General features: G+C 34.5%; 3 protein-coding genes across 5 annotated transcripts; all 3 read right to left on the bottom strand.

Annotated features, from left to right (window-relative positions):
- Nucleotides 1-278: 278 nt before the first annotated feature.
- On the bottom strand, nt 279-3313 carry CNX7 (co-factor for nitrate, reductase and xanthine dehydrogenase 7). Of its 3 annotated transcripts, none has more exons than XM_022047630.2 (2): nt 3156-3313; nt 279-799 (listed from the first exon to the last, which is right to left on the bottom strand). In XM_022047630.2, exon 2 carries the CDS (start codon nt 763-765, stop codon nt 463-465), a length of 303 nt encoding a protein of 100 aa, XP_021903322.1. In that variant the 5' UTR covers nt 766-799; nt 3156-3313; the 3' UTR covers nt 279-462. The 3 variants fall into 3 exon arrangements, with proteins under 3 accessions (XP_021903322.1, XP_021903323.1, XP_088077650.1); XM_022047631.2 differs by having other exon boundaries at nt 279-813; nt 3156-3300; XM_088221524.1 differs by lacking the exon at nt 3156-3313 and adding an exon at nt 1223-3118.
- Nucleotides 3314-4004: 691 nt separating this feature from the next.
- On the bottom strand, nt 4005-5736 carry LOC110818681 (uncharacterized). The gene has a single exon (XM_022047627.2). The coding sequence runs from the start codon at nt 5610-5612 to the stop codon at nt 4113-4115; it is 1500 nt and encodes a 499-aa protein (XP_021903319.1). The 5' UTR covers nt 5613-5736; the 3' UTR covers nt 4005-4112.
- Nucleotides 5737-7741: 2005 nt separating this feature from the next.
- On the bottom strand, nt 7742-23496 carry LOC110818746 (Vacuolar sorting protein 39). The gene is made up of 14 exons (XM_088221523.1): nt 22143-23496; nt 21116-21391; nt 19974-20170; nt 19556-19697; nt 18264-18536; nt 18097-18169; nt 14620-14668; nt 12773-13058; nt 12569-12624; nt 12294-12362; nt 12096-12207; nt 9824-9913; nt 8749-8919; nt 7742-8216 (listed from the first exon to the last, which is right to left on the bottom strand). The coding sequence occupies exons 1-14, from the start codon at nt 23307-23309 to the stop codon at nt 8127-8129; spliced, it is 3051 nt and encodes a 1016-aa protein (XP_088077649.1). The 5' UTR covers nt 23310-23496; the 3' UTR covers nt 7742-8126.
- Nucleotides 23497-23715: the final 219 nt, after the last annotated feature.

Genomic DNA, 23715 nt, shown 5'->3' with positions numbered 1-23715 from the left:
AAACTATTTTTACAAATTTGTTTAAAAAGGTTAACTATTGCAATTGAAAAAACTTTTATAATTTTATTCCAAACTCGTGTTATTTAACTATTGCAACTGAAAAAACTTTTATAATTTTATTCTAAACTCGTGTTATTTCTTTAAGTACTTTATTTAGTTACAAAGTACTTAATAATTATTTGAGTTTATTAAATAATCAGACATTCTTTATTTAAAATTCTCTAAGCTAAAAATTAACTTATGCCAAGTTATATGACATTCAGATTCTCACGAACTCATTGGAACTTAACTAGGGTGGCAATTCGTATTATTAATGGAACAGGATCATCTTTTACAAAGGATACTTCCTGAAATGAAGAGAACCGAGAATACCTTCATGGCATCCCTGAGAACTTTACAGTAAATCATTCATTCATCAAACAATTTCCTCCTTTGGATACTTTTAAGGACAATCAAAATATTTTACCCGCCGCTTATTGGAGGTATAATAGCCAACTCATCCTTGTCTTTAACAATGGTGGATTCGGTTGTATATTCCTCATTAAGAGCAAGAACCATGCACGCACTTATCTCTTCCAGGCTTGGGAACTTGGCAATAAGCTCCTTCAGACACTCTTGAGTGTTACTACCAGCTGATATCTTTAACGAAAATTCGGTCATACCAGTAAGATCACGAGCTCTCGCAAAGAACAAGACCTTTATCTCGACAGATGAACTCTCACTCCCTGCATTTTCAGCTCCAAGTTCTCTTTCTGCAGTATCCATTACAGAGAAGGCCAGGGGTCAATAGGACATGTCACTGCAAAATGAACACTGCAATTTCAGTATCAGAACTGAAATGAGTACCACCTGGTACCATTGGCTCTACAAATTAAAAATCGATTTCTCCTCAAAAAGTTAGGCTGTAGATTGAAAAAAAATAGTGCAGGCTTGGATTCAACGGTTAAGATGATATAAATAATGAAATTGAAATGCTTTAAAATGTTCACATAGGCGAGCTTCCTGAATGATAAGATCTCCTATTTATCCAAATAAATGATGCAATTACCACATATACAGCTGCAACTGAGCCTCCTTTTGACACAAAATTACCACACATAAAGCTCCTGCATGATGAGCTGGTAGCTTCAAGACTCGTACAACACAGGTTTTTCTTTTTTCTATACAGTTTGATAAACACATAAATCGAGATTATAGACATTTAGAGGGTTATTCAACTTGCCTGGTGAACCGGCATAAAAAATTATCCCAATTCGTTGCACAATCTTATGGCTGGGTCCAAGCATTGACCACTAAATAAATGATATACTGCAGAATTTCTTCTGTTTTTCCCTTCACAGCATTCCCGTATTCCAACTGAAACCAAGGCCATGAGCGCAGTCTCCATGTCCTTGCTTCAACTATTAATTGTCTTTATTCCCTTCTACCAGATCTTAGAGGAAAACTCCTTACTTATCCGTAAAATAAAACATAGCAAACCCAATTCAACAACCCTAGACTTACTAAAACTAATTGTTCGCCGGCAAACACCCTGGTTGTAACTCATTCTTCTATCCTTTGTTCTATCCAAAAAAGCCTTACGCCAATTAACCTGTCATATCCTTTTCCAGAAATCACACTTGTATCCAGTCCTCTGTCCAATCAATCTGATGCTTATGTTTTTCCTTTTATCTTTTGAAAAACAATCAATTTAACACAATCTTCCAAGAAAAAACATATAAAAACTCCTAGTTCAAGCATTGTTCTTTGCTGCTCTCTAACTACTAAGTCCCAACTTTTCATTCCCTTCATGTGCTTTACATCAACACCCTCATTACAAGGGCCCAAATTATGGACTCATCCTTTAACTTCCAGATATCTGTGTACGTACTTAGAAATCAAGGTAACAAACTGTTCTATTACTTATACCAGAAGAGACAACACTGAGAAAAGGATACTAACTCCACATATCTCAAAAATTTCTTTGGGTAGCATTTTAAATTTTTTATATTATATTGTGATAATATAAAAGGCAATTCCACAAAAATGAGACCCTAAAACCAGTGAAAGTAGACATGATGGTACCCAATCTTTCGAACTCATGCAAGATGCATTTACAGCCGTAAATAAAAAGTCCAGAAACAAAGGAAACCAACGGCAACATCAAGAAAGTAAAAAAATATATATTGTAACATAATAAGATGAGAAGGGGCTTCCAAACAATTGCTAGCCAATATAGGATACTACACTCAGAAGTTCATATGGGAAAAGAAATATTAGAGCTTGATATTTCAAGTAAACCTTTGGCACTTCAAAATCGTTTATGAAATATGCTTGACTCACAATACTTCGAGAAGCTCAAATGAAAGCCCAACAGATATTTCACACTTTTCTTCTCCAAACTCTCAACCATATTCTCAAATTCGATTAATTTGTTAGAATTTCACATATTATTCACTTTAAGTGAAAATAATAGTTCGGAATAATTTTGAAAATAAAAAATGAAGTTGGAATTGGAATAATTTTGAAAAGAAAAAGTGAATTTGCAACTTAGCTTCACATTTTCGTGGCTAATTATTATAACTGAAGTAGGACCTTTGCATTCTTATCTCATTTGATAAAAAATCTGGTAGGTAATTGCATACAGGATTCAATCATGAATCTCTCGCATACAGAAAAAAAAAAAAAAAGGAACCATCAACAAGCCCTCAACAGCAAAATCATCAGCTTCTATGAGGATAATCGAGAAGGAGAGGCATTCAAAGATTCAAAACCCCACAATAGCAATGCTCGTATGAACATCAACCTAAGTATATATCAGAATCCGATAATCAAGTTATGAGAATATCCAACAATTACAGTCGCTTTAGTTCAATTCTCATTTCACAGGAAGTGAGAAGATAATTTTCATTTTTGAATCACTTTCGGAATGGGAGAACATCGTTCATGACTAAAGAATTCATGATAGGAATAAAATTACTTCGATGATAAGAATTTAGACATGAATATGTTAATAGTAATTAAGCAAACAGAGTAGATAGAATTGAAGCAAAAGTTCAAAAGAAAATTTAATCGGTACAGATAAACACAAAAATCTAGCATGTACTAAGAAACAGTAGAGTTAAATTGAGATCAATAGCGAGAAGAACAACCGGAAGCCGGAAAAGAATTCTTACCGGAGAGTGGTCGGCGGAAGTTATATTGGAGAGAACTGAAGGGGCCTGCTTCTGTCAAATCAGTCTGTTATCTTCGATCCCTGCCAGGAGAGATGCGAGTGAGACTTTGATTTGGGCTGAACCGGGCAACAAAGAGAAGGTAATGGGCTAGAGACCAACCAATTATATTTTTTTATATAAGTATTTTTCTAAAATATCTTGAATTAAAAATTCATAATTATTTTTTAATACAGAAGAAATTAATTGTTACAATGTTAATGCATGAAACTAGAAGTAATTCAATTAATTAAATTACTAATTTTTTAACTAATAACAAGTCAACTAATTTTAAAAATCAGTACAAAGAACGAATTTTTTGAGAAATTTGAAAAGTATAAATTTCAAAATTACAATTAAAACTACAGATTATAATTCAAACAATAATAAATTATATTTTAAATATACTGAAAAATAAATAAATAGAACCCCTTTATTTTAATTTTATTTAGGCTATAAAATAAATTTATATTTAATTTAATTTAATTTATATATTTTACTATAAAACAATTGTAAAATTACAAAAAACTATAACGTAGGTACATTAATTACTAAAATATATTACCGTCTGTTGGTAAGCAAATGTCAATTTGTTAATCGGGTTTTAGGATTTGAATTTTTTTTTTAGACAATATGGAGAGATTTTTTTTCTAGAAATTTATTGTATCTTTAACCTGAGTAAAAATATTTAATCCCGATTTATAAAAGCTTGGACCGTCACAGGTGATCATTAAATAAAATTAAAATACCACTAAAGATCTTAATTTTCCATATTAGTATACTAATTATCGTCGCATAAAATTAAAATAAATAGATTAAAAATAAGTTGCTTTATTAAACAATATTAAAAAGATCTAACACAGTGGAATATTTATGTTTTGATTATCGCGATGTATATTTTGCCATGGCGGTTTTAAGATACTAGGATTTGGTCTTGCATGGCGGTAATGGAACCCCACACAGACAATCATTACCCACAAACGCACTCGCCGGGAACTTAGTTGCCGGGAGCTTACCGCAAAGATGATTGTAGCTAACATTCAACTTTTCCAATCCCGAAACGGCATTTGGAACTTTGCCAATCACCGAATTTCGTGACAAATCCAAGGATTTCATCGTCTTCGGGATCCTTAAGCTTCCCAAATTAAAATTCAACTTGTTCCCAGAAGCCGAGAATTCTAGCAGGTAATCAGTCCGGTTCAGCAAAGAAACAGGGCTACCTGATATTTCGTTCTCCGACAAATCGATGAAATCGTAAAAATAAGTCTCTGCTGGCTTCCACTTGGATAAGTTCATCTTGATCCCACACTTGGCGAGCTTGAGGGAGAAGATGATCGGCGATGAAGTGACCCATTTGGGTATTTCCTTCAGATGAAACTGGTTGTACGATAAATCAAGCGACTCGATGCCTTTCACGTTCAATGCCGGAAATGGATCGACGAGAAAATTTCGAGAGAGATGGAGATTGAAGATTTTGGTCAGATTCGCGAGACTTTTCGGCACCACTCCTGCGAATCGGTTGCTGGAAAGATCTAAAGTGTCGAGCGCCTTGAATTTGCCAATGTAATCCGGGATCCGACCCGTTAATACATTGTGACCCAGCTCAAGATAAACCAGTGTCGGTGCCAGTGATGCTATTGATCCCGGAATATTCCCTATAAATTCATTGTGTGACAGTACGAGAGTTCTGAGCTCGGTGAACGAGTTAAAAAAATCGGGTATAGTACCGGTGAGGCGATTGTGGTCAAGCATAAAAACTCCAAGTTTCTTGAGTTGCCTAATTCCTACCGGTATCTTGCCGGTGAGGAGATTTCTGCCGAGATTCAGCTGAGTCAACTCGGTCAACTGGGAGATTGAATCTGGTATCGGCCCAGTGAACCGGTTTCCGGGCAGACTCAGTGAGGCTAGTTTCGTCAAGTTACCAATGTTTCCGGGTAGGGGACCCGAAAGCTTGTTGTTCTCGATGTAGACGAACAAGAGCTTAGGCAGCTGGAAAAGAAGAGCCGGAAAGTTGCCGGAGATGTTTCGCAAGTTCTGGAGGTAAATGCCGTCGAGATTTCGGACTTTAGCTAACGACGGCGAGATTGTTCCGGACAAAAAGCTATTCGGTTCGGGTTGTCCGAAAAGAGTAACGGCGTTGACCCGTTTACCATCAAGGCAACGGACGCCTTCCCAAGTGCAGCAATCGGTTCCTTTCTTCCAGGAGCTGAGCATGCCCGATGGATCTTGAGTTATTCCCGATTTGAAACCCAAGAGACCCGCTTCATCGTCAACATGGCAAGCGGCCGAGGAGAGTTTCAGGCAGTGAAAGATGATGACAGAAAGGAGGAAGGAGGAGAAGCGGTTCATGATGGTTTGAAGTTTTGAAGAACACAGAAGAAGCTGCAGCGCTTTATTACTAAAACAGATGAGGAGATACATTATAAATTTGGTGAATTTAGAATACTTAATTACACATAAGATTTATTAGTTTATAAATATATTATGTACTAGTTAATTTAGTGTACTTAACTAAGTAGAATTAAATAATTGATGGGAGCTAGAAAATGAAAGCAGAAGAAAGAAAGTGAAAGATTGAGAGATGGGGAGAGGCAACAATTCAAAATGCAGTATGTGGTCCAGGCCACTGAGAAAAACATGGTAGGGCAAACTTAAAAGGCTAACGGTGTCTCGTCTGTATGCCATTTACCAGTTCACCTACTTCTAAAATCATTAAAACGTAACAAGCCAGAACAGTACACGTCCCAGAGCACTAAATAGTGCTATTTTCGATTTTATTCTTTTTCTAGTTATTTCTAATTTAAAATAAAATTACTCAATTTTTATATTATTCTATTCTGATTTAATTTTTATAAGAATTAATTATAATTAATAAATCTAATTTCTTATATTCTTCTTTGAACAATTATAGATTTTGCTTCATCACATATTAAATTTTTTTAAAATATCTGATTTAGAATAAAAATTTCTATAAAATTTATAGGCAAAAGTTTATTTTATCTTATTTTTTGAAAATTGTTTTGTTTATTTTAACTTTTATATATTTAAATTTTTACCGAATCTACTATTTATCTTAACTATTATTGACATACTGTTTAAGTTTAAAAAAGGTGACAACTTGATTTTTTTAATCTAAATCTATATTTTTTTATTTATTTTAATCTTGTACTTTTAATTTTTACTAAATATATCATCAACTTTAACTGTTGTTTATGACCTATTAAGTTCTGGTTATATGATATGTATCAAAATTAATATACGTAAATAATGACGTAACATATAATGTGATTGTCACGTGAGATAAAAAAATTTACAATTTCATTTGTGGACGTCCCCCAATGTTTGTTATCTTCTTTCTCCAAGTCCCTCTCTTCTTTCGAGTATTAATTTTAGAAATCTCCAAATCTCTAATTACAACAAAAAAATTCAATTAGTTGGAGGAAGAGTGAATGATTTTGTAAACAAAAGAATTCTATTTTAAATTTGCAAATTCCACTGAATTTGTTATAAAAAAAAAATATATTAAAAATTATTATCTTTAAAAATACCAAAAAACCATTACAAAAAAAATAACATAAAACTTCTATTATAAGAATAAGAGTTCTATTAAAAATCAAAATACTAGAAAAATAGCATAAATAACATAACATAAAAACTTTATTTAACATCACTAGAAAATCAAATATAAATGCATTTTTTTCGTTTGTCTTTTCTTTGCTTCTTCATTTTTTTATGGAAGATTACAAGAATTTCATTTCATTATTTATGATATGAGAAAGAAAGAGATGAGATGACATTTGGAATTTAGTATTTATGATATGAGGGCTCGAAGTAAAAGTGTAACTAGAAGGAAAAAGATAACAAGAACCAAGAGACGTAGATGTTATTTTGAGTTTTTAATCTAATGTGACAATCATATCATATATCACATTATTGTTTATTTATTTTAATTTTAACATATAATTAATCACGTATTTAAAATTAACAGTTCATAAATAACAATTAAAACTAAAAGTAAATTAAATAAAATTTTAAAAGATATATAGATAAAAGAAACAAAAATAAAAAAAAAAACACACAAAAAGTTAGAAACTTGGATTAAAAAAATCTATGTGACTATTTAACTGCCCAAAATCGATAGTTAATGCTAAAGGTAGATTTAGTAAAAATTTCAAATACATAATTAAAATAGACTAAAAAGATACTAAGACCTTAGATAAAATAAATCAAATAATACAAGTATTTTGGCCAAAGTATATATTGCACTGAATTTTTTTTATTATCTTTTTATTTATATTGCATAGGATTAAAACTAAAATTTATTTTCCCTCCTATAAAAATAAATTATACTCCATTTCTACAAAATATGAAAAAAAAATTATTAAGAATAATATTTTTATTCTAAATCAATTTTATACCCAAATCAAATTAGTATTTTTATAATCTTTTAAAAAATAATAATAAAAATAAAAGTTTATAATACCTAATATATAGCATATAATTTAATTTCACGTTTAAATATATATATATATAAGCAAACGAGACCTGTATCAAGAGTACAATTACAATTTGCATTTTATTATTTTCCTTGCTCATAAGGCAAGCTAAGTTGCAACTAGCAAGGAGAATGAGGAAGCTCCAAATGCGTTTTTCGTTTTTCCTTCTTTTTCCACTGTGCCTGATGTATCCGCCAATTTTGAGCATCCATACTGAATATCTAAAACCATAAAACGGCTTCCTATTCATATTTCTTAATAAATGTACAGAAAAGGAAAATGAGCACGTCCCCCAAACCGGACATTACAGACATGTTTATGTTGGAACTCTTCATTTATCTCCAGCTAGAGCTGCAATATAAAGTTAAAGCCACATGCAGGAGCACAAAAGCCGCCATTTGAACTTGCAGACTTCTCATCACATTACCCTCTTAGATTATCAGCTTACAAGCCAACCTGGCTTGAACAAGATATCTTGCTTGAAATCGCGACCGCTAACAGAAGTGGACTCACCTTGACGCCGGTAACACTGCAAGGAGATTAAAAAAATGCAGTTCTTGAACATTTGATAACATTATGGAAAATTCTTGGTGTCATTGTGGGAAGCTGCAGTACGAAGAAAAATCTAGCCAAGCAAATAAGCTCAGTTTTCTTATTCATAAGAATGCACTGTTTTTGCCTTTTTGGCCAAAAGAAAAAGGGAGATTTGAAACCTATAATATGCTGCTTTCAGTTCAATTTTCATTCAGTTCCTAGTTTTTGTTTTCCAACTAATCTTAAGTTAGAATATAATCAGTTGTACTTTAGTTACCATAGCGCTACCTTAAAAAATAGTAATTGAATTCCCACCATCAAGGAATTCAAGATGATGTGCTATTTAACTACCACAGCAGATTATGTTAATCATACACATGAAGACTGATAAAAACCTAGAAGTTGCAATTGAATAAAAATTGAACCAAACGCAATGTTACTATTCTTAAAAGAGCCAACCTGGCCAAGAAGTAGGAAAGAAAGTAATGTGGCACATTGAGAAAAGAGTAAATGCAAAGGGGACACACCTTGTAACAAACAACAGTATCATCTGGGTACATCGCAAAGAGTTTAGTTCCAAGGTGAGCCTTACAAGAATCACAAAAGCTCTCATCATTGATTTGCACGTATCGTGATCTTTCCTCCAATCTCGCCAGCCTTGCATCAATGTCTAAAGCACTGGATACATTGCGTACAATCTGCAAAAATAGTTATTTAGGAGATGTTTTTTTCATGTAAGGTAAAAATTTTAGAGCAGCACAAGACTAAGCATCCTTTTCTCTGGCAATTGAAAGAAGATCCAAAATTTGCACCTCCAGAAGCGCCTCCTACATCGATTATCATGCCAAGAAAAACCGAGTTTTCATTCCCCATCCCACATCTTAAGGATAAAAGTCTTTCCATCCCCATCTTATATTATCTCTTTGTATGCCCACCACCGTAGAGTAAATTAATAAAAGTGAAGTAATATATAGCTCGCATAGCAATGCCTGAAAACAATTTTGCTAATTTTGAGAACTGTAGGGTAAGCATGAACTAATCAGTGATTCTTAAGACATGGTAGCACATCATCTATGCATAAGCATTAAGTAACAAATCAAAATTTGTTCAACTATAAGAATACATCTTCAATTAGAAGAAAAAAATATTACAGATCATTTTCATTTAAGAAAATAAATATTGGTTAACATGTGAAATCTATAAAGCATTTCATTAGAAGACTTTGAAATGGTTGTAATTCATCAAGCACGCTAATCTTATACCATTATGATATGCGCGGTAGTTCTTGAAACTAAAATATAGCTATCCTCACAGAGGTGCATAATGCTTAGCTGCAATGCAATTTTACTCACTTAAATAGTTAGTTTCCTATCCATTTTCCTTTTAAGGCTAGTTATTTAATGAGACGCTCAGGTGCAAGAATATTACAATGTCAGTATAACTCCAAGCCAAAAAGAGGAAGGAGCACCAAGAAAAGGAAACATAAAAAAGGAACTACAACCAACATGCAAACAAAATGGAATATGAATGTAGAAAAACTAACTGCACTGACAAATCACGCAAAGAAGGCAGAAAAAGTTCTACAAACTTTAGAGCTCTTACTTGTCCTTGACAATGATGATGACGTCGAGCCCTCAGCATTCTCAGAATTGTATCAGATGCAAGTTGAAGGGGCATATCGGGGGACAATTTCTGGGAAAACAAAAAACATATTTCTCGTCAAACAATCAAAGAAAACAGGTGAAAAAAGAAATTCAAAAACAGTGACCTTTTGGCTACTGTCTAACACAGCCCTTGCAAAATGGAGCTTCTATTTCTTTTTGAGAGAAAAAATGAGATATCATCAAAAGACACCTAGGGGGTGCCACTCATGTACAAAAATTTACAATAAATCAGAAGCAAAAATGTCTAAAAGGTTCCCAAAATCCACATTATCAAGCGTCAACAAAATGCTAACGGATTGGAAGCAATACTCTCTAAATCTATAAAAGGAGAACAAATGGCCTGAGAACTTGATTTTTTCTTTTTTTTTTTTCATATAACCCACAAAATAGACAAAGGAATGTGATTTAAAAAGTTTTTTCATATATTTACAAGTTTTGATACCCATCCAAGCCCAATTGTCCTCCTCAACTCATATAGTCATCTCACCCAAGTCAAGCACAAAAGCCTTAAAGCAAAAAAAAATCCTGCAACCTTTTAACCTCTTAGCACCAAAAGAGGAGATGATTGAAGGATTCATGCCCCCTGCAAGCACATATATGGGGGCAATTACAATAATCTTTCCTCTCTTTTTATTTGAAATAAACAGTATTAAGTATGTATTAATAGGGTACCAAGAAAAAGAGGGGTACCACCTATGTACAAAATCATTTACAATGATGTTAGAGTATCAATAACATTCCCAAAATCTACCTCACTATTAATGTCATGACCTAACAAAATTGACTCAAAAGTATGTATCCACCTATCTTTAAGTCTATTTAAGTTACTCTTGACACTATCAAAATCTCTACTATTCCTCTCTTTCCAAATGACCCAGAAAACAGTCAAATGGATAATGTTAGCAATATTTTTTTTTCCAAATAAACCATCTCAAGCCCAAATCTCCCCCCTAACCGAATCTGCAATTAACCCAATCAATCCCAAAAAGACCATAAACCAAACACCATAGACTACAGGTTGTAAGACACCACAATAATAGATGATTGATCGTTTCCTCAGCCTTTAAACAGTGTTAACAGCCATTCACTAAAACCCAGCCCTTGCTTTTCAGCCTGTCCATGGTTAATATTCTTTCCCAGCAGGCCTCCCAAGTGAAAAACACAATGCAACTTTTGTCTTCCAAATGAGTTTAGCCAGAAAACCATTTCTGCCAGCAGCATCCTTTTTTGACAGAGAGTTATAATATGAAGTAACAGAAAAATTTCCATTTTTTCCAGCTTCCAAACAATCTGGTCTTCACTGGTTGAAACCTGCTGTGATTCAAGAATCTGCAACATTTCATCAAAGTCATCAACCTCCCAATCAGTTAGATTCCACTTAACATTAATTGACGATACAGCACTCCTGTTGACCTCTACATAATAACCTGTACATGTACAAACACAGCCTTTTGCTCGGGTTGTTCACAGCCTCACCTCCGGCACAGGCTTCTTATCAATCATTTGCAAAGTGATTGAGTTGCTCTCTTGAATTGAAGATTCTTCCTTGTCTATACTTATTTTTTGTGGGACCTCATCATTCCCCTTTCCCTACTACATTTCTCACTTTTTCTAATCTACTTCCTTTATAGAAAAATTAATAAATAAACAATGATCTTATATGCCATATAAATTAATAATCAACTAAAATTGAGATTGGCATCATTGAGCAGATAATTGATAGATCATGTACCTTTAATTGTATGTCATTGAAAAAAGAAGTATGGAATTATTTCGTGAGAAGTGTTTAGTCTTGTTCTCCAAAACACTGAAGGAAAAGTTAGCATAACTATTTTTATTTATTATTATTATAATAATGCTTTTTTGTAATTATCAACTGTAGAATAACTTGTAGAACTATGTTTCCTTTTTAATTAAGTTATCATCCTTCCATGTATTGGGAAGATCCTCACGGCTAAATTGGGTTATATGCAGAAGTTACTAAAATTGGGATACTGTATTGGGCTAAATTGGGTTAAATTTGGCAATACAGTAGGACTTTTGGGACTAATATAGATTAGATTGAGACCATAATACTCTACATGACAAATAATATAACCACCAGTATCCTGTTAAGAAAAGGCTTTAGGATGGGCCCAAATGTCACAGAAAAAAAGGATTTTCCTTCAGAAGACAGAGGAAAAAGGAGATATAGAGAATAACGCTCAAACCTTTAGAACTTGCAAAGGATCAAGTGATTCTCCATGATTGTGAAGAAGGTAAACAGCAGCCTTAAACATAGGGTCTTTACCATTTTGTGGGTCCAAATACATATCAAGCAACCTGAGACAATTACACGCATCATCAGAACAGGAAAAAAAAAAAAGAAGACTGATAGACTAATAAAAAAGGAAAGGGTGGAAACTAACTGCATATAAGCATCTGGTCTGCCAATCTCTGCACAATATTGTTCCGCAGCTTCGCTGTCTTCCAGCTTCCTAAGAGACCATTTTATGCACTTAATAAATATTCAAAGATTCATATTTCTGCTACATCCGAAATTATTAATAGATATGAGATCATATATTTAGTGTTCCTTGGTGTAACACCCATGGTAACTGGTAACCAGTCACGATTATGAACAAGTATTTTCATAGACTACTCTTGATATTGTAAAAATTAACTTGAGCTTATTTGAGCTTACAGAGCCAGAATTCGGAGGACCAGTGTCTCTTGCCCTAATTTTCGGTACAAAATAGCCTGCAATTTTTTAAAGTAGCATATATCAGACCATTAGAAAGCAGATGGTAATAGCAAGCAGACCTACATTTAAAAGGTATTAACATATCAAGGCAGTAAAAAAGAAAAGAAAGCAGAATTCAGGACAAAGAAAGAATTTCCAGCTAACCTTTTCCAACCATAACTCTGATCCTTCAATTAAATCAAGGACCTCTTCAGGATCATACAAATCTGAAGACTGTAAAAAAATCTGCAATCTTTCTCGTACAGGACTTAGAAAAATTAAATTCCATCCAGCATCAGAAATTTCTCTTTCTAGCTTTCCAGCATCAGGCCTTAAGCAACTACTTTCTTCTTTAAAGGCTACAAGGGCAGACTTGGCAAGTGAGAGAGCATATAATGTATGGTACTGCATGTCACTGCAATCCTGATCTTCAATCAACCACTGCAGGTACCTGCACAGTTAAAAGAATATGATGTTCGTAAATGAACTTCTCCAGAAAATTGCCGTAACCTCCTGAGATTTGGAGTTTGACTAAACAACATTAATTAATAGCCAAAGCTTTATGGAATTATAGAAGTGTCCATTGTGTCGTTCAAAGGTAAAAAAGAATAATAAAGTACAAACTAAAATAATCATTAACTGTTAACATTATTATTTTCTTTTTGACAAAGTATTACCTAAGATGCTGTAGGAAATCAATATTTCTTAATTCTGTAGGTGTTACATCACTTTTGACCAACTCAGAATGGATTCACACTATTTTAATAAACAGAGCATAATGAAATTTTCAGAAACTACAAATGACAAGGAGGTAAGTGTAATTTCTCAATATGGGAAGAGGTAAGTATAAGTCCCCCCAAATCAGAATGATGTTAGTATGCCTGTTTCCTAAATTCATTAAATGGGAAGGACAAAGACTACTCAAAAAACAAAGTTAAACTAGAACTAACAAAGATCAGACCCAATTTTTCTCACAGATGGAATGCTAGTAGAATTTATTTCTTCCTAAATGCTCCAGATGTATTAGTTGAATCTATAAGCCTATGGCACATTGTAACTCATAAATCCTATAAGGTCAAAAATAAAATAAAAAGAATGAAATCTTCTAGCTAAAAAGAAAATAGAATATAGCTATAAGAGAAGTTCCAAAAGTTATCTGTCAGCTTGGGTTTTGTTTCTCTGCTATACTGGTTGGTTGTTTTGATATGCCAAATGACTGGTGATATAACAAATGGAGGTTAAGGGATCCTTTCTTTACTTTGAAAGAAAAGGATAATTTATTTTTATACACAAACTTTTGTAAAAGTCAGTGAAATACTGTTACTCTTCGAAAACTAGAAAGCTACAGTAGAAAGCTAAATTTAACTTGAGAATCATAATACTCTTTTCATAAAAAAAGAAAGGCATATTCATGAAACATTAAGTGAGTTCACTTGTTATAGAACACAATACTTCGGAATATCTCTTTTTTCAATTATGCCATTAAATTTGTCAGGTTGAAAGAAAAGAATTTTTCATTTTTGCTTACATCATAATCAATTGGATTTGCCAAAACCTCTTTGACTCTTCAGTATCTTCACAAAATTGAGATCGTGTTAGAAACAACAGAACTAATTCCAACACTCCATTCCCGATCCCAGTCTAATGGAAGAAAGCCTGTTGCCTACTTAGATAATTTGGTTTGAGCTGAATGAATATTTTTTTGAAATAGGTTTGAGCAAAATGAATAGCTAGAATTTTGCACATCAGACACCATTTTGATGCCTTGTTAATAACTTTTTCTATTGACAACTCACTCATGATAAATCTTGCACTTCAAAAAGGCACATGCAAGTTGTTCCTTCTGATTGATTGAATGCATTGGGTGCTTTTTTCTTTTCTTTTTCTTTTTCAGTGAGCATGCACCAACTGGTTTTGAAATACCACATTTTCACCCATAAAATACCAATGTCCATCTCTTTATCGCATTTGACAACCTAAAGCTTAACTTGTACAGCATATCATAAGCATACCTTTGAAGAATTTCAACCTTTTTTGAGTCAATTGCAGCAATCACTTTCTCTGCACTAGGAGATAATTTGGTATCAAGAAACAAAATCAAGTGAACTTCAACCCTAAACTACAGAAAATATAACAAACTAAGCACAAGGCCAAGCTCGAGCATCTAAGAAAGAAGTTGCAAAACACAAGATTAACCATGTTCATGTAAAGTGGACAGTTAAAGGAAAACACTGCAGCTGAGATGGCTTAGAAAGGAAAAACACTATTTAAATGGAATCTTAAGGAAAGAAGAAGCACTTCGGAAAATCATAGCTATCAATGCATATAAAACAAATGTTCAGTATCAAAATGCACTGCAGTACACAAAATTTATGATAGTTTTGTGTTACTCCTAAATTCTTAAATTAAAAAATGGTAAGTTTACTTCCAAATTTCTAACAGTCGCCAAATTTTTAAGCCAGATCATGTTTAGCAATTGTCAGCATGATAAAGAACATGAACATGAGGGTGTGAAAATGTAATATCAAACCTTAATTGGATATAAATTACATTTAAAATAATTTAGAAAGTTGTAGATAATTAAAATTAGTTCAATTAAGGTCTTTGGGGCTTGAAGGAAGGAAAAAGGAAGATTTTTAGGGGCCTTGTGTAAATAAAAAGGACCTAAACGAATACATTTACAAAATTGGGGCAAAAATGGCAATTATTGAAAATCCGGAACAGGTGGCAGGAGATGGAAATGGATGGCCAGGATTTAACTGCTTGGAAGCCGATCCAACAGCTCTTAAATGCAGATCTAATTGGACAGCTAAGGGCGATTCCCGCCTGGATCAACGGCTGAGATGAAGAGGCGAATCAAACGGCTCAGATTCGCTTTGATCAGATCAGATGGTAAGGGTGAAAAGCATAAAAAGGGAAACCGTAGTCGGGTTTACCCTCATTCGAAGAAGAAGAGCCGAAATTGAGAGAGAGAGAGAGAGAGAGAGAGAGAGAGAGAGAGAGAGAAAGAGAGAGAGAGCAGAGAAGGGTAGTCCAAGAGGGAGGAAGAGAGAGCAGAAGAAGAAGAGAAGGGGGAAAAGAAGAAGAGAGAGCAGTGGAGGGAGGAGCATTGCGGAGGCACTAGACCGGAAGAAGAAGAGGAATCGCCGAACCCTGAGGTCATTTGGGCCTTTGCAGCACCGAACCCATACCAGTGATTTCCTCTTTCCTCTTTCGTCATGGATTTTCGATGGGAGTGAGTACTAAAGTGTATGTGCAGGTTTCGGGAGCTAGAGCACTCACGTCGATGCGGCGAGCCAAAGGGTGGCCCATTGGGTGCCAGAATCCAAGTGTTCACAATGAGTTTTGGGCCCCACAAACCGCAAGTGATTTACTCCTTTTTAGTTTCCAATTTAAGATTATTAATCATGTTGTGAACCTATATTAAACCATATTTACTTGTGGTTGAATCTAGAGTTACAGGACATTTTAGGAAAGCCAATTTGCGAAGGAGTTTTGTAAGTATTCCTTATTCCGAACCTGAGTTTGGGATATTGAGTTCTATGCATGCAGATTATTGATATTGTATGTGTTTGAGCATAGAACAGGTACTTCATTGATACACTGATGAAGAACAGAAACTTGGACACAGTCCAGGCAGTGTGAACCTACCGGGATGGAGTTCAGAACATTTGATATGTGATGGTTGCAAACCTGTATTCCTATTTCCGTGACAATTGTGGAATTGCATGCCTGTACTGTGACTTGGCATGAAAAATGAATGGAAATTCTAGAACTGTGAAATAAAACTGTAAAATGAAAGTGATGATATTTGAGAAAACAAATGAGTGAAACTAGTAAGAGAAAAATAGATGTTATTAGTTAAGAAATAAAATACCTTAAGAATAATCTAAATAATTGAAATAAGAATTAATAAATTAAATTGAATGAGGGAATCAAGTAAAAGGAGTGGATATGAATGAAATCTGTATGGATCATGAATACCTTATTCGTTTAGTCTGAATCGAGGAGAGGAGGATGTGTGTGTGTGGCTAAAGTTAAGTGGAATTATGGTGAACTTACACATGGATAGTTTTGTGAAATCTAATCCAGACGTAAATAGATATTTATGAGTGTGTGGGTCATCTAACAAACATACATGTTATGGCTAATGTGAGACTGTATGTGTGCTATCCATATGATAGGAGGATCCTTTTCACCACTCCTTAATGACGATATAAACAGTTTTGAGCGATAAAACCTTACATGTGATATTCCGAATGTAAATATGTAATCTTGAGAGTATTTATAATATTCTGAGGGTAGATGTGATATTTCGAATATATTTGTGATGTTTTGAGTTAGAGACGATATTCGGGTGTAAGTGTAATATTCGAGTATAGAAATGATATTCATGTGTAATTGGGATATGCAAGTGAAATGTATGAAATTTCGATATAAGAATTAATTATGAATGATAAGTGAATTTCTAAATATAAAAATTGTGAAGTTAAAAACATTGTAAAAAATTATAAACAAATTTTTATTTGAAAAATAATATAGCATTTGTCACATGCATGGGTGTATTTGCATGATGTCTTATTAGGGTCTTGAAATAATGGGAATAATTACTGAGTTTGTAAAACTTATTAAATTTCACTCTAATATTTTCAAAGCAAGAAGATCCGTAACAACTGCCAGATGAGTGAAGGAAACGCGAAGGTGTTCTAATCAGTGTACATTCAGTTTTTATTTTGGTTATCGCATCATTTTGTTAAATTCTAATTTGACCTCATATTTTGTACATATAAATGTTGTATACATCACATAAGATGTTATTTTGAACTTCTGAGCTAAGTATATGGATGTTTTGTAGGCCCCACTAGTTGGGACTGATAGGAGTACGTTTGCGCATCGTTATTGGGGTTCGGGGAATTACAGAAAAATCACAACAATTAACACTATTAGAATCAAACACATATGTTATGAGACAAAGCAATGAGCCCACAACTAGAAAGGATTGTAGGAACAATCACTCCGCAAAGCTTATTCCTCTGGATACTTTTTGGATAATTTGAAAAGAAAGAAATATGAGAGTTTTTGAGGGTATAGAAGCAAACTTTGATAAATTTGAGGATGCATGCTTCTAAACCTAGAAAAGTTTTGTTAAGGGCCATCCTTTTTATTTGTGCAACGACCTCATAGATATTTTGCCAAACATGTAAGTATTCTATATACGGGTTTGCATTCCTTTGGGCTGGTGAATACATGGTACTTTCTTTTAAAAAAAAAGAGTGAACCTACAACATGACAGGATAACCTCCAAGAAGTACAAGATGCATCACTGGACCATGTGCAACAGCAAAAATTTACCAAGTTCCTAAAGATTAAGTTACCAGTTAAACACATTATAAAAGTGCAATAAGAAGTATTAGTGCTTCTGTGCATGTTCATTACAATATTCAAAGCAAGCACTAAGACAACATGATCCACCATAAGACAACATGCACCTGGAGAAAGTTGTTCTGTTCTTTCTTCAGATGTTAAAACTCGAACTGCAAGTACAGGATCTACGTCTGCAACCTAACAAGTAAATGATATCCAATGAAGTTCATTGAGCTTATGTCAATATCTACGAAAGGTTAATCACAGAAACTTGAGAAGAATTACCACATACCCAACCAAGATGCTGCAAAACCAAATCTTGATCAGAGGACTTCTCAAGAATATTTGATGCCTCACTTGCAGCAATCTCCCTGCCAGAGATTATGGTGGTCTGACCATCAGGTAAGACATTCTCTGTAGCAGGCTCTTTCCATAGACCTGATGAATAATTTCGTGCGAAGATACGCCAAATAGCAAGAGCCTTTGAGCTCATCCCTTTAGACGCATATAAGAAGGCAAGTGTTCGTAAATGCCCAGAGTCATCTAATAGAGTCTCTAACTCCTCCTGCACTGTCCATGCAAAGTTGCAAAGTCATCCTTCAAGCAAGCTCCTGACAATGGCCACTCTGTTGTGCAAAGCATTGGAATACTAAGATTCCAGAGTTTGCAACATCTACAGAGTGCACTGACTGAGGCCTAAAAACCATTGATATTTACTTTATAACCGCTCAAGTTACAATGTCTGTTCTTTACTCTGGGGATGCATTTTATTCCAAATGCATTTTGCTTTAAATTCCAGGTCAGCTAAATGGATCATTTCCTAAAAACGACGATGCACCACCAAGAAGTTAAACTTGGACCTAATAGCCACCTAGTCCACTTCAGATTTGGACCATCAAATCTCAAATTTCCTTTTTTTTTTTCATCTTCCAACTATATTAGGCCTAAATTATTTTTCCCTAGAGCATTTACTATCCATTTCAAAGTTCAATTGAATCAACAATCAATCTCTTAATGCAGAAGATATTCATCTCAAAATGCATCTTTCATTCTTAAAACTCACATAATTTTAAGAAGTTAAAAAAAAATCTCCTGAAGTTTTACATAATTCACATAATTTTTACTTATTTATTTATTTATTTTAACTTTTTTTACATTTTATTTCCAAAAAAAAATTTTTTAAATTCACAATCTTTTCTCCTGAAGTTCATCTAAGGAACTGACTATCAACCACCCTTCTTAATGAACAATATTCAGTCAAATAATGATGCCACATAGAAACTTTTTTTTAAAAAATAAATAAATAGTGAAGCATACTACGTAGAGACTACAGTTTTCCTAACTTCATTGGTAAGTAGAATATTTCATCTCTAATCACTCCTTGGTTCTAATTGAAAGATGCCAAATAAAATCCAAACTAGCATCTTCATCTATCGTACATTAAATTTTCTACTCAAGAAAGAATCATTTATTTGTCTTTGGCATGTACTGATCATTTATTGCGCTAAAAAAGATATTAACTCATTATTCAACTGATTCCAAAATATGCAAAAAGATATACCTAAGCAAAGAAGAAACACATACCACAACACAACTATTCTCGTTTGATGCAAGCTTCTCCATATCATGAACACAGTTTAAAGCTCTGTACAGGTACATCAGAATTGTGTCCACTCCCTCCCTCACAGACGAAGTCAAATTTTTCTCACGAGAAACCTCTAAGTACCTGTAGCAAGAGAAGTGAGAGAGTTTTTGTCATGGAAGACCTTAGTGCTAAGTCATGCTGCAAAATAAACAGCTAAAACAGCAAGAATAAATTACTAAAATGCAGATCACTCAGTAACTGAATTCAAAACTTCAGTTTTTCATATTGATATTTGATTCACATCTCCCACACCACAAAGTTGAGAAAAGGAGAGAGGAAGGGAGTTAAAATTCTAGGGGGAAAAGACTATGAAAAATAATTGAAAAAAAAAGCAAAACATTAATTATGTCCAAGTACCTGATAAAGTTTTTTATAGCTGACTCTAGTAAATCGGCTCTACTTGGAGGATTTGATAGAAAATCATCGTCAATTGGAGTCTCTACACCTGCTTTTCTAAGGAAAATAGCTCTTTGGATAGCCATCAACCCATCATCTATAACATCTTCAATGGGTGCAGGAGGGGGATGCAAACCCCAATACCGGTTTCTAGGAACCTGAAAAACAAACCAAACTTGAGAAGCTGAACCAAGAAAGCTTAAGATAACGCAAGTGCTAGAAAAGACAGTAAATTCAATATCACATAATATGGACAATGAGATACATGGTCTCATTACACTGTTTCAGATAAGATATTGCTCCATTCCGTTAATCTGCATCAAGTACAATTTCACTTCGGTACTCTCTTTTTGCTTTGTTCATCTCTTAAGGTGTCCATACTGTTTTCTACTCAATTTCAACATCTCAACATTGTTACTTCTCTATTCAACTTGAATAGAAGCATTACCATTTTTACCACAAATCAGGCTATAGTAAAATGTCCCAGCTATTAAATGACTGTGTTGCAACATGTTTGCCTAAAACGATTCACACATGAATCCAGCTTTGCCTTTTAGAATAGACATGATCACAACAGGAATAAGCTGAAAGTAAGATTTCCCTCTATTTGACCAATGTTTAGAAAACAACTAAGTTGGAATAAATACAGGAACAGATCAGCTCATTCAGTCATTGTACATGTAGATCTTATATTAAATTTGGTACTAGCCAAGTGTTCCAAGAAATTAACCTGAATCACATGATCACATTGACGGATCAAGTCCATACACCATGATTCATGAGCGAATGGATTGAATTTTAGGCTAAATCTTAAAAGCTGTGCTTTAGGCAGAGTACAAAAGTTACGGCATATTAACCAAGATGCCCTCATCAATGTTCAGTTTCTTTGAAAACTGCCAAACTTCTTGAACTTTATTCCACCACAATTTCTTTCATATTACATCAACATTATAAAGGAACAGTTCAATCTTTTCAAAAATAGACACCAAATCCATATTTTTCTACATTGTCTGAATTTTACCAGACGTTGCCAGAGGAAGTCAAATTCACATTTTAATCTAAAGGAAACAATTCATTATACCATTGAAAAAATAATAATATACCAGCAGTGACCAGCGGTTTGGATCTCGCATTATAAATGGAAATACTTCCGACGGCTGCATTGTTTCTGATTGCAAAAAGTGATCCACTGCTTCCTCAAATCGCAAATCAAAAAGCAACAGGAACCCCACTTGAGAATGAACAAAGGACAGCATTTCCTTTGACATTTCACCCTCACACTCAAGCTCCTCCACTAAGGATATGGCTTCCTCGAAATTCTTTTTCCTCAATAGATCTTTGATTTGTTCTTCATAAGCTAATTTTTTATAGAAAATAACCTACATGAGAAAAAATGAAAGTGTGCCATAAGGATCATAACTAGGAGCAGGAAAACCTTATACAAAGCAACATAAGTCCTACTAGACCTTGTAGTTTCAACCAGCTAATCCCTACTGGGACTGAGATGGAGAGGAATCAAAGATCTAAAAAGATAATAATGATTGCACTAATGCATCTAGCATAAAAAAACATGGAAATTAATCAAGAAAAAAAATGGCGAAGGACAATTTTTATTGGTAAAAACTCAGCTGGAAGTGCATATGTCGAGCAAACAAAATAACAAAAGGCTGGAACATGGTACCCATGGGTGATAGTGATCATCTCAGATAGCAAAACGATATTATCTTTCCAAAACTTGAAGGCTATATAGGAAATATACATTTTTACTTTCACCAATCCACCATTACCTCCTATGCACCCAGCTCCCACTTAAACAGTGTTAAAGTGCCATTATGGAGCAATGTATTGAAGAATATAGAGAATTAAGCAGCACAACACCAATACCTAAATTGTAATACATTTAACCTTGGACAGTCCGGTAAAGCAAAGTAGGTTTCAATACCATTATAGGGACAGAAGTATGACCATACAGAATATGTAAGTACTGCAGTCTTCTCATTCTAATAAAATTAGTGCCATTAACATAAAAATATCAGAAGCATAACTACATATTTAAAGTCAGAAGTAAAGCATGACTGAGATAAAAGCTCGCTTAACAAACGCAAAGGTAAGTCAATATTGCTCACATGCCTTGGTGGAAGTAGCAACAGCAACAAGCTTCCCATTTCCATTGCCCTCATCTGCAACAATACACGGCCCCCATCCTTGAGCACCAAAACTAACTGTTTGAATACAGGCACCAGTTTTCTTGTGATATAATTCCATCTTCCCATCTCTCACAACCACCAGATATAAAGACAGCTGTGCGATAGACTCTGGACCCCTACGGAACACCAAGCTTCCACCAACTGGATGCCCGTTCACATCAACAACGACCCCCACATTGTCCGCTAACAAGAGAACCTTCCACTCTTTCTTCAACGGCCTAAGCAGCGGCGGACCAGACTCATCTGGTAAAGAAAAGATCACCCCACTTTGACCGGTAACGCAGGAAAATAAACTATACCCATTGACTGTACCAACTATTACAGAATCATCAAGCCACACCATGGTCTTAATCCCATCAATACACTGAAACTCCTTCAAGACAAGGAAGGACGCATTTCCACCGTCAATCTCCTGCTCATTTCTCCCCCCTCTATCCCCCAAGACAAGCTCAATCAAAATTAGTTTCCTGCCAACGACAACCGCAAAAACATAATTACCTTCGCGGATAATTTGGTGTTGCCGGTGCTCGAACTCTTTGACTTTGACGCCATTAGCTCTATTCCCACGTCCCAATTTCTGCAAAAACCGTTGGCTCGCACTTGAATATTTATCCGATGAGTTAAAGGAACTCGAATTCTCCAATGATAACAAATCCGTACACTCTGTTTCAGTCCCTTTTAGTCTTCTAGCTACAACACTAACCCCCTTTAAGAAACCGCCCAGTCTCTTTGCCGGCTGCATCAAAAGCGAATCCAGCAAAAACAAAAATCCATCGCAGAGGGCCAGAACCTTCCTGGTTTGGCCGTCGAGCACGAAAATCGACTCAACCGGAGAAACGCCCAGCGAAACGGTTCCAATGAGCGATACATCTTCCGAAGCATTACTTTGAGTAGCTGTTGGATTCTGAGAAGATACCCCGTCCGGTGTGTTAGGGTTTGTTAGTGACAGCAAAATGAGAGATCCTGAGCGAGTGCCGATGTAGACGAGAGTTTCGGAATCGGACAGTGACAAGAGGGAGAGGGACCGGATCTTGTGATTGCTCAGGTCAAAACGAGCTGTGGTTTCCACCACAGTTCGGGATTTTGCCATGGACGAGCGCGAGCGAGAGAACTATGTGCTATGCTCGAGCGTTCAAATTTGATCGGAAGAAGAAAAACGCCATTGTTAGGGCTCAATTACACAGCATGATTGACGCGCAAGCAAACAGAGAGTAGAATCTTGAAGCTTGAAGGTGAGATGCTGGCAGAGAAGACTGTAATCCAGTGAATCCAAAATTCACGGGATGGTTAAATAGAAAGAAAATAAAAAACAAAACAAAACAAATACACATTTTTAGCCCAAACCTTCAACATTTTATTATATTTTTTTAATTAAATAAATTACATTATATTAACACATAATTTAACATTTCATTTATAAAAAATAATGTGACTACGACAATAATTTGTGATTTATTATTCTCTCTTTTGTTTTATAACTTTTAAAATCAACCAAC

Source organism: Carica papaya, chromosome 1 (assembly GCF_054855325.1).
Source record: "Carica papaya isolate Zhongbai chromosome 1, ASM5485532v1, whole genome shotgun sequence".
NCBI lineage: Eukaryota > Viridiplantae > Streptophyta > Magnoliopsida > Brassicales > Caricaceae > Carica > Carica papaya.
The sequence above is the reverse complement of the archived record's forward strand: the minus strand, read 5'-3'. Positions and strand labels throughout refer to the sequence as shown.

Bases quoted from the DNA above. Each gene is read 5' to 3' on its own strand.
- CNX7 (XM_022047630.2), bottom strand. From the start codon at position 765: ATGGATACTGCAGAAAGAGAACTTGGAGCTGAAAATGCAGGGAGTGAG.
- LOC110818681 (XM_022047627.2), bottom strand. From the start codon at position 5,612: ATGTATCTCCTCATCTGTTTTAGTAATAAAGCGCTGCAGCTTCTTCTG.
- LOC110818746 (XM_088221523.1), bottom strand. From the start codon at position 23,309: ATGGCAAAATCCCGAACTGTGGTGGAAACCACAGCTCGTTTTGACCTG. The intron at 18,170-18,263 runs GTATGTGGTAAT...TTTACTTGTTAG, and splicing joins TTTTGCAGCATCTTGGTTGG to GTTGCAGACGTAGATCCTGT. The intron at 9,914-12,095 runs GTTTGAGCGTTA...TTGTTTTCCCAG, and splicing joins ATCCTTTGCAAGTTCTAAAG to AAATTGTCCCCCGATATGCC.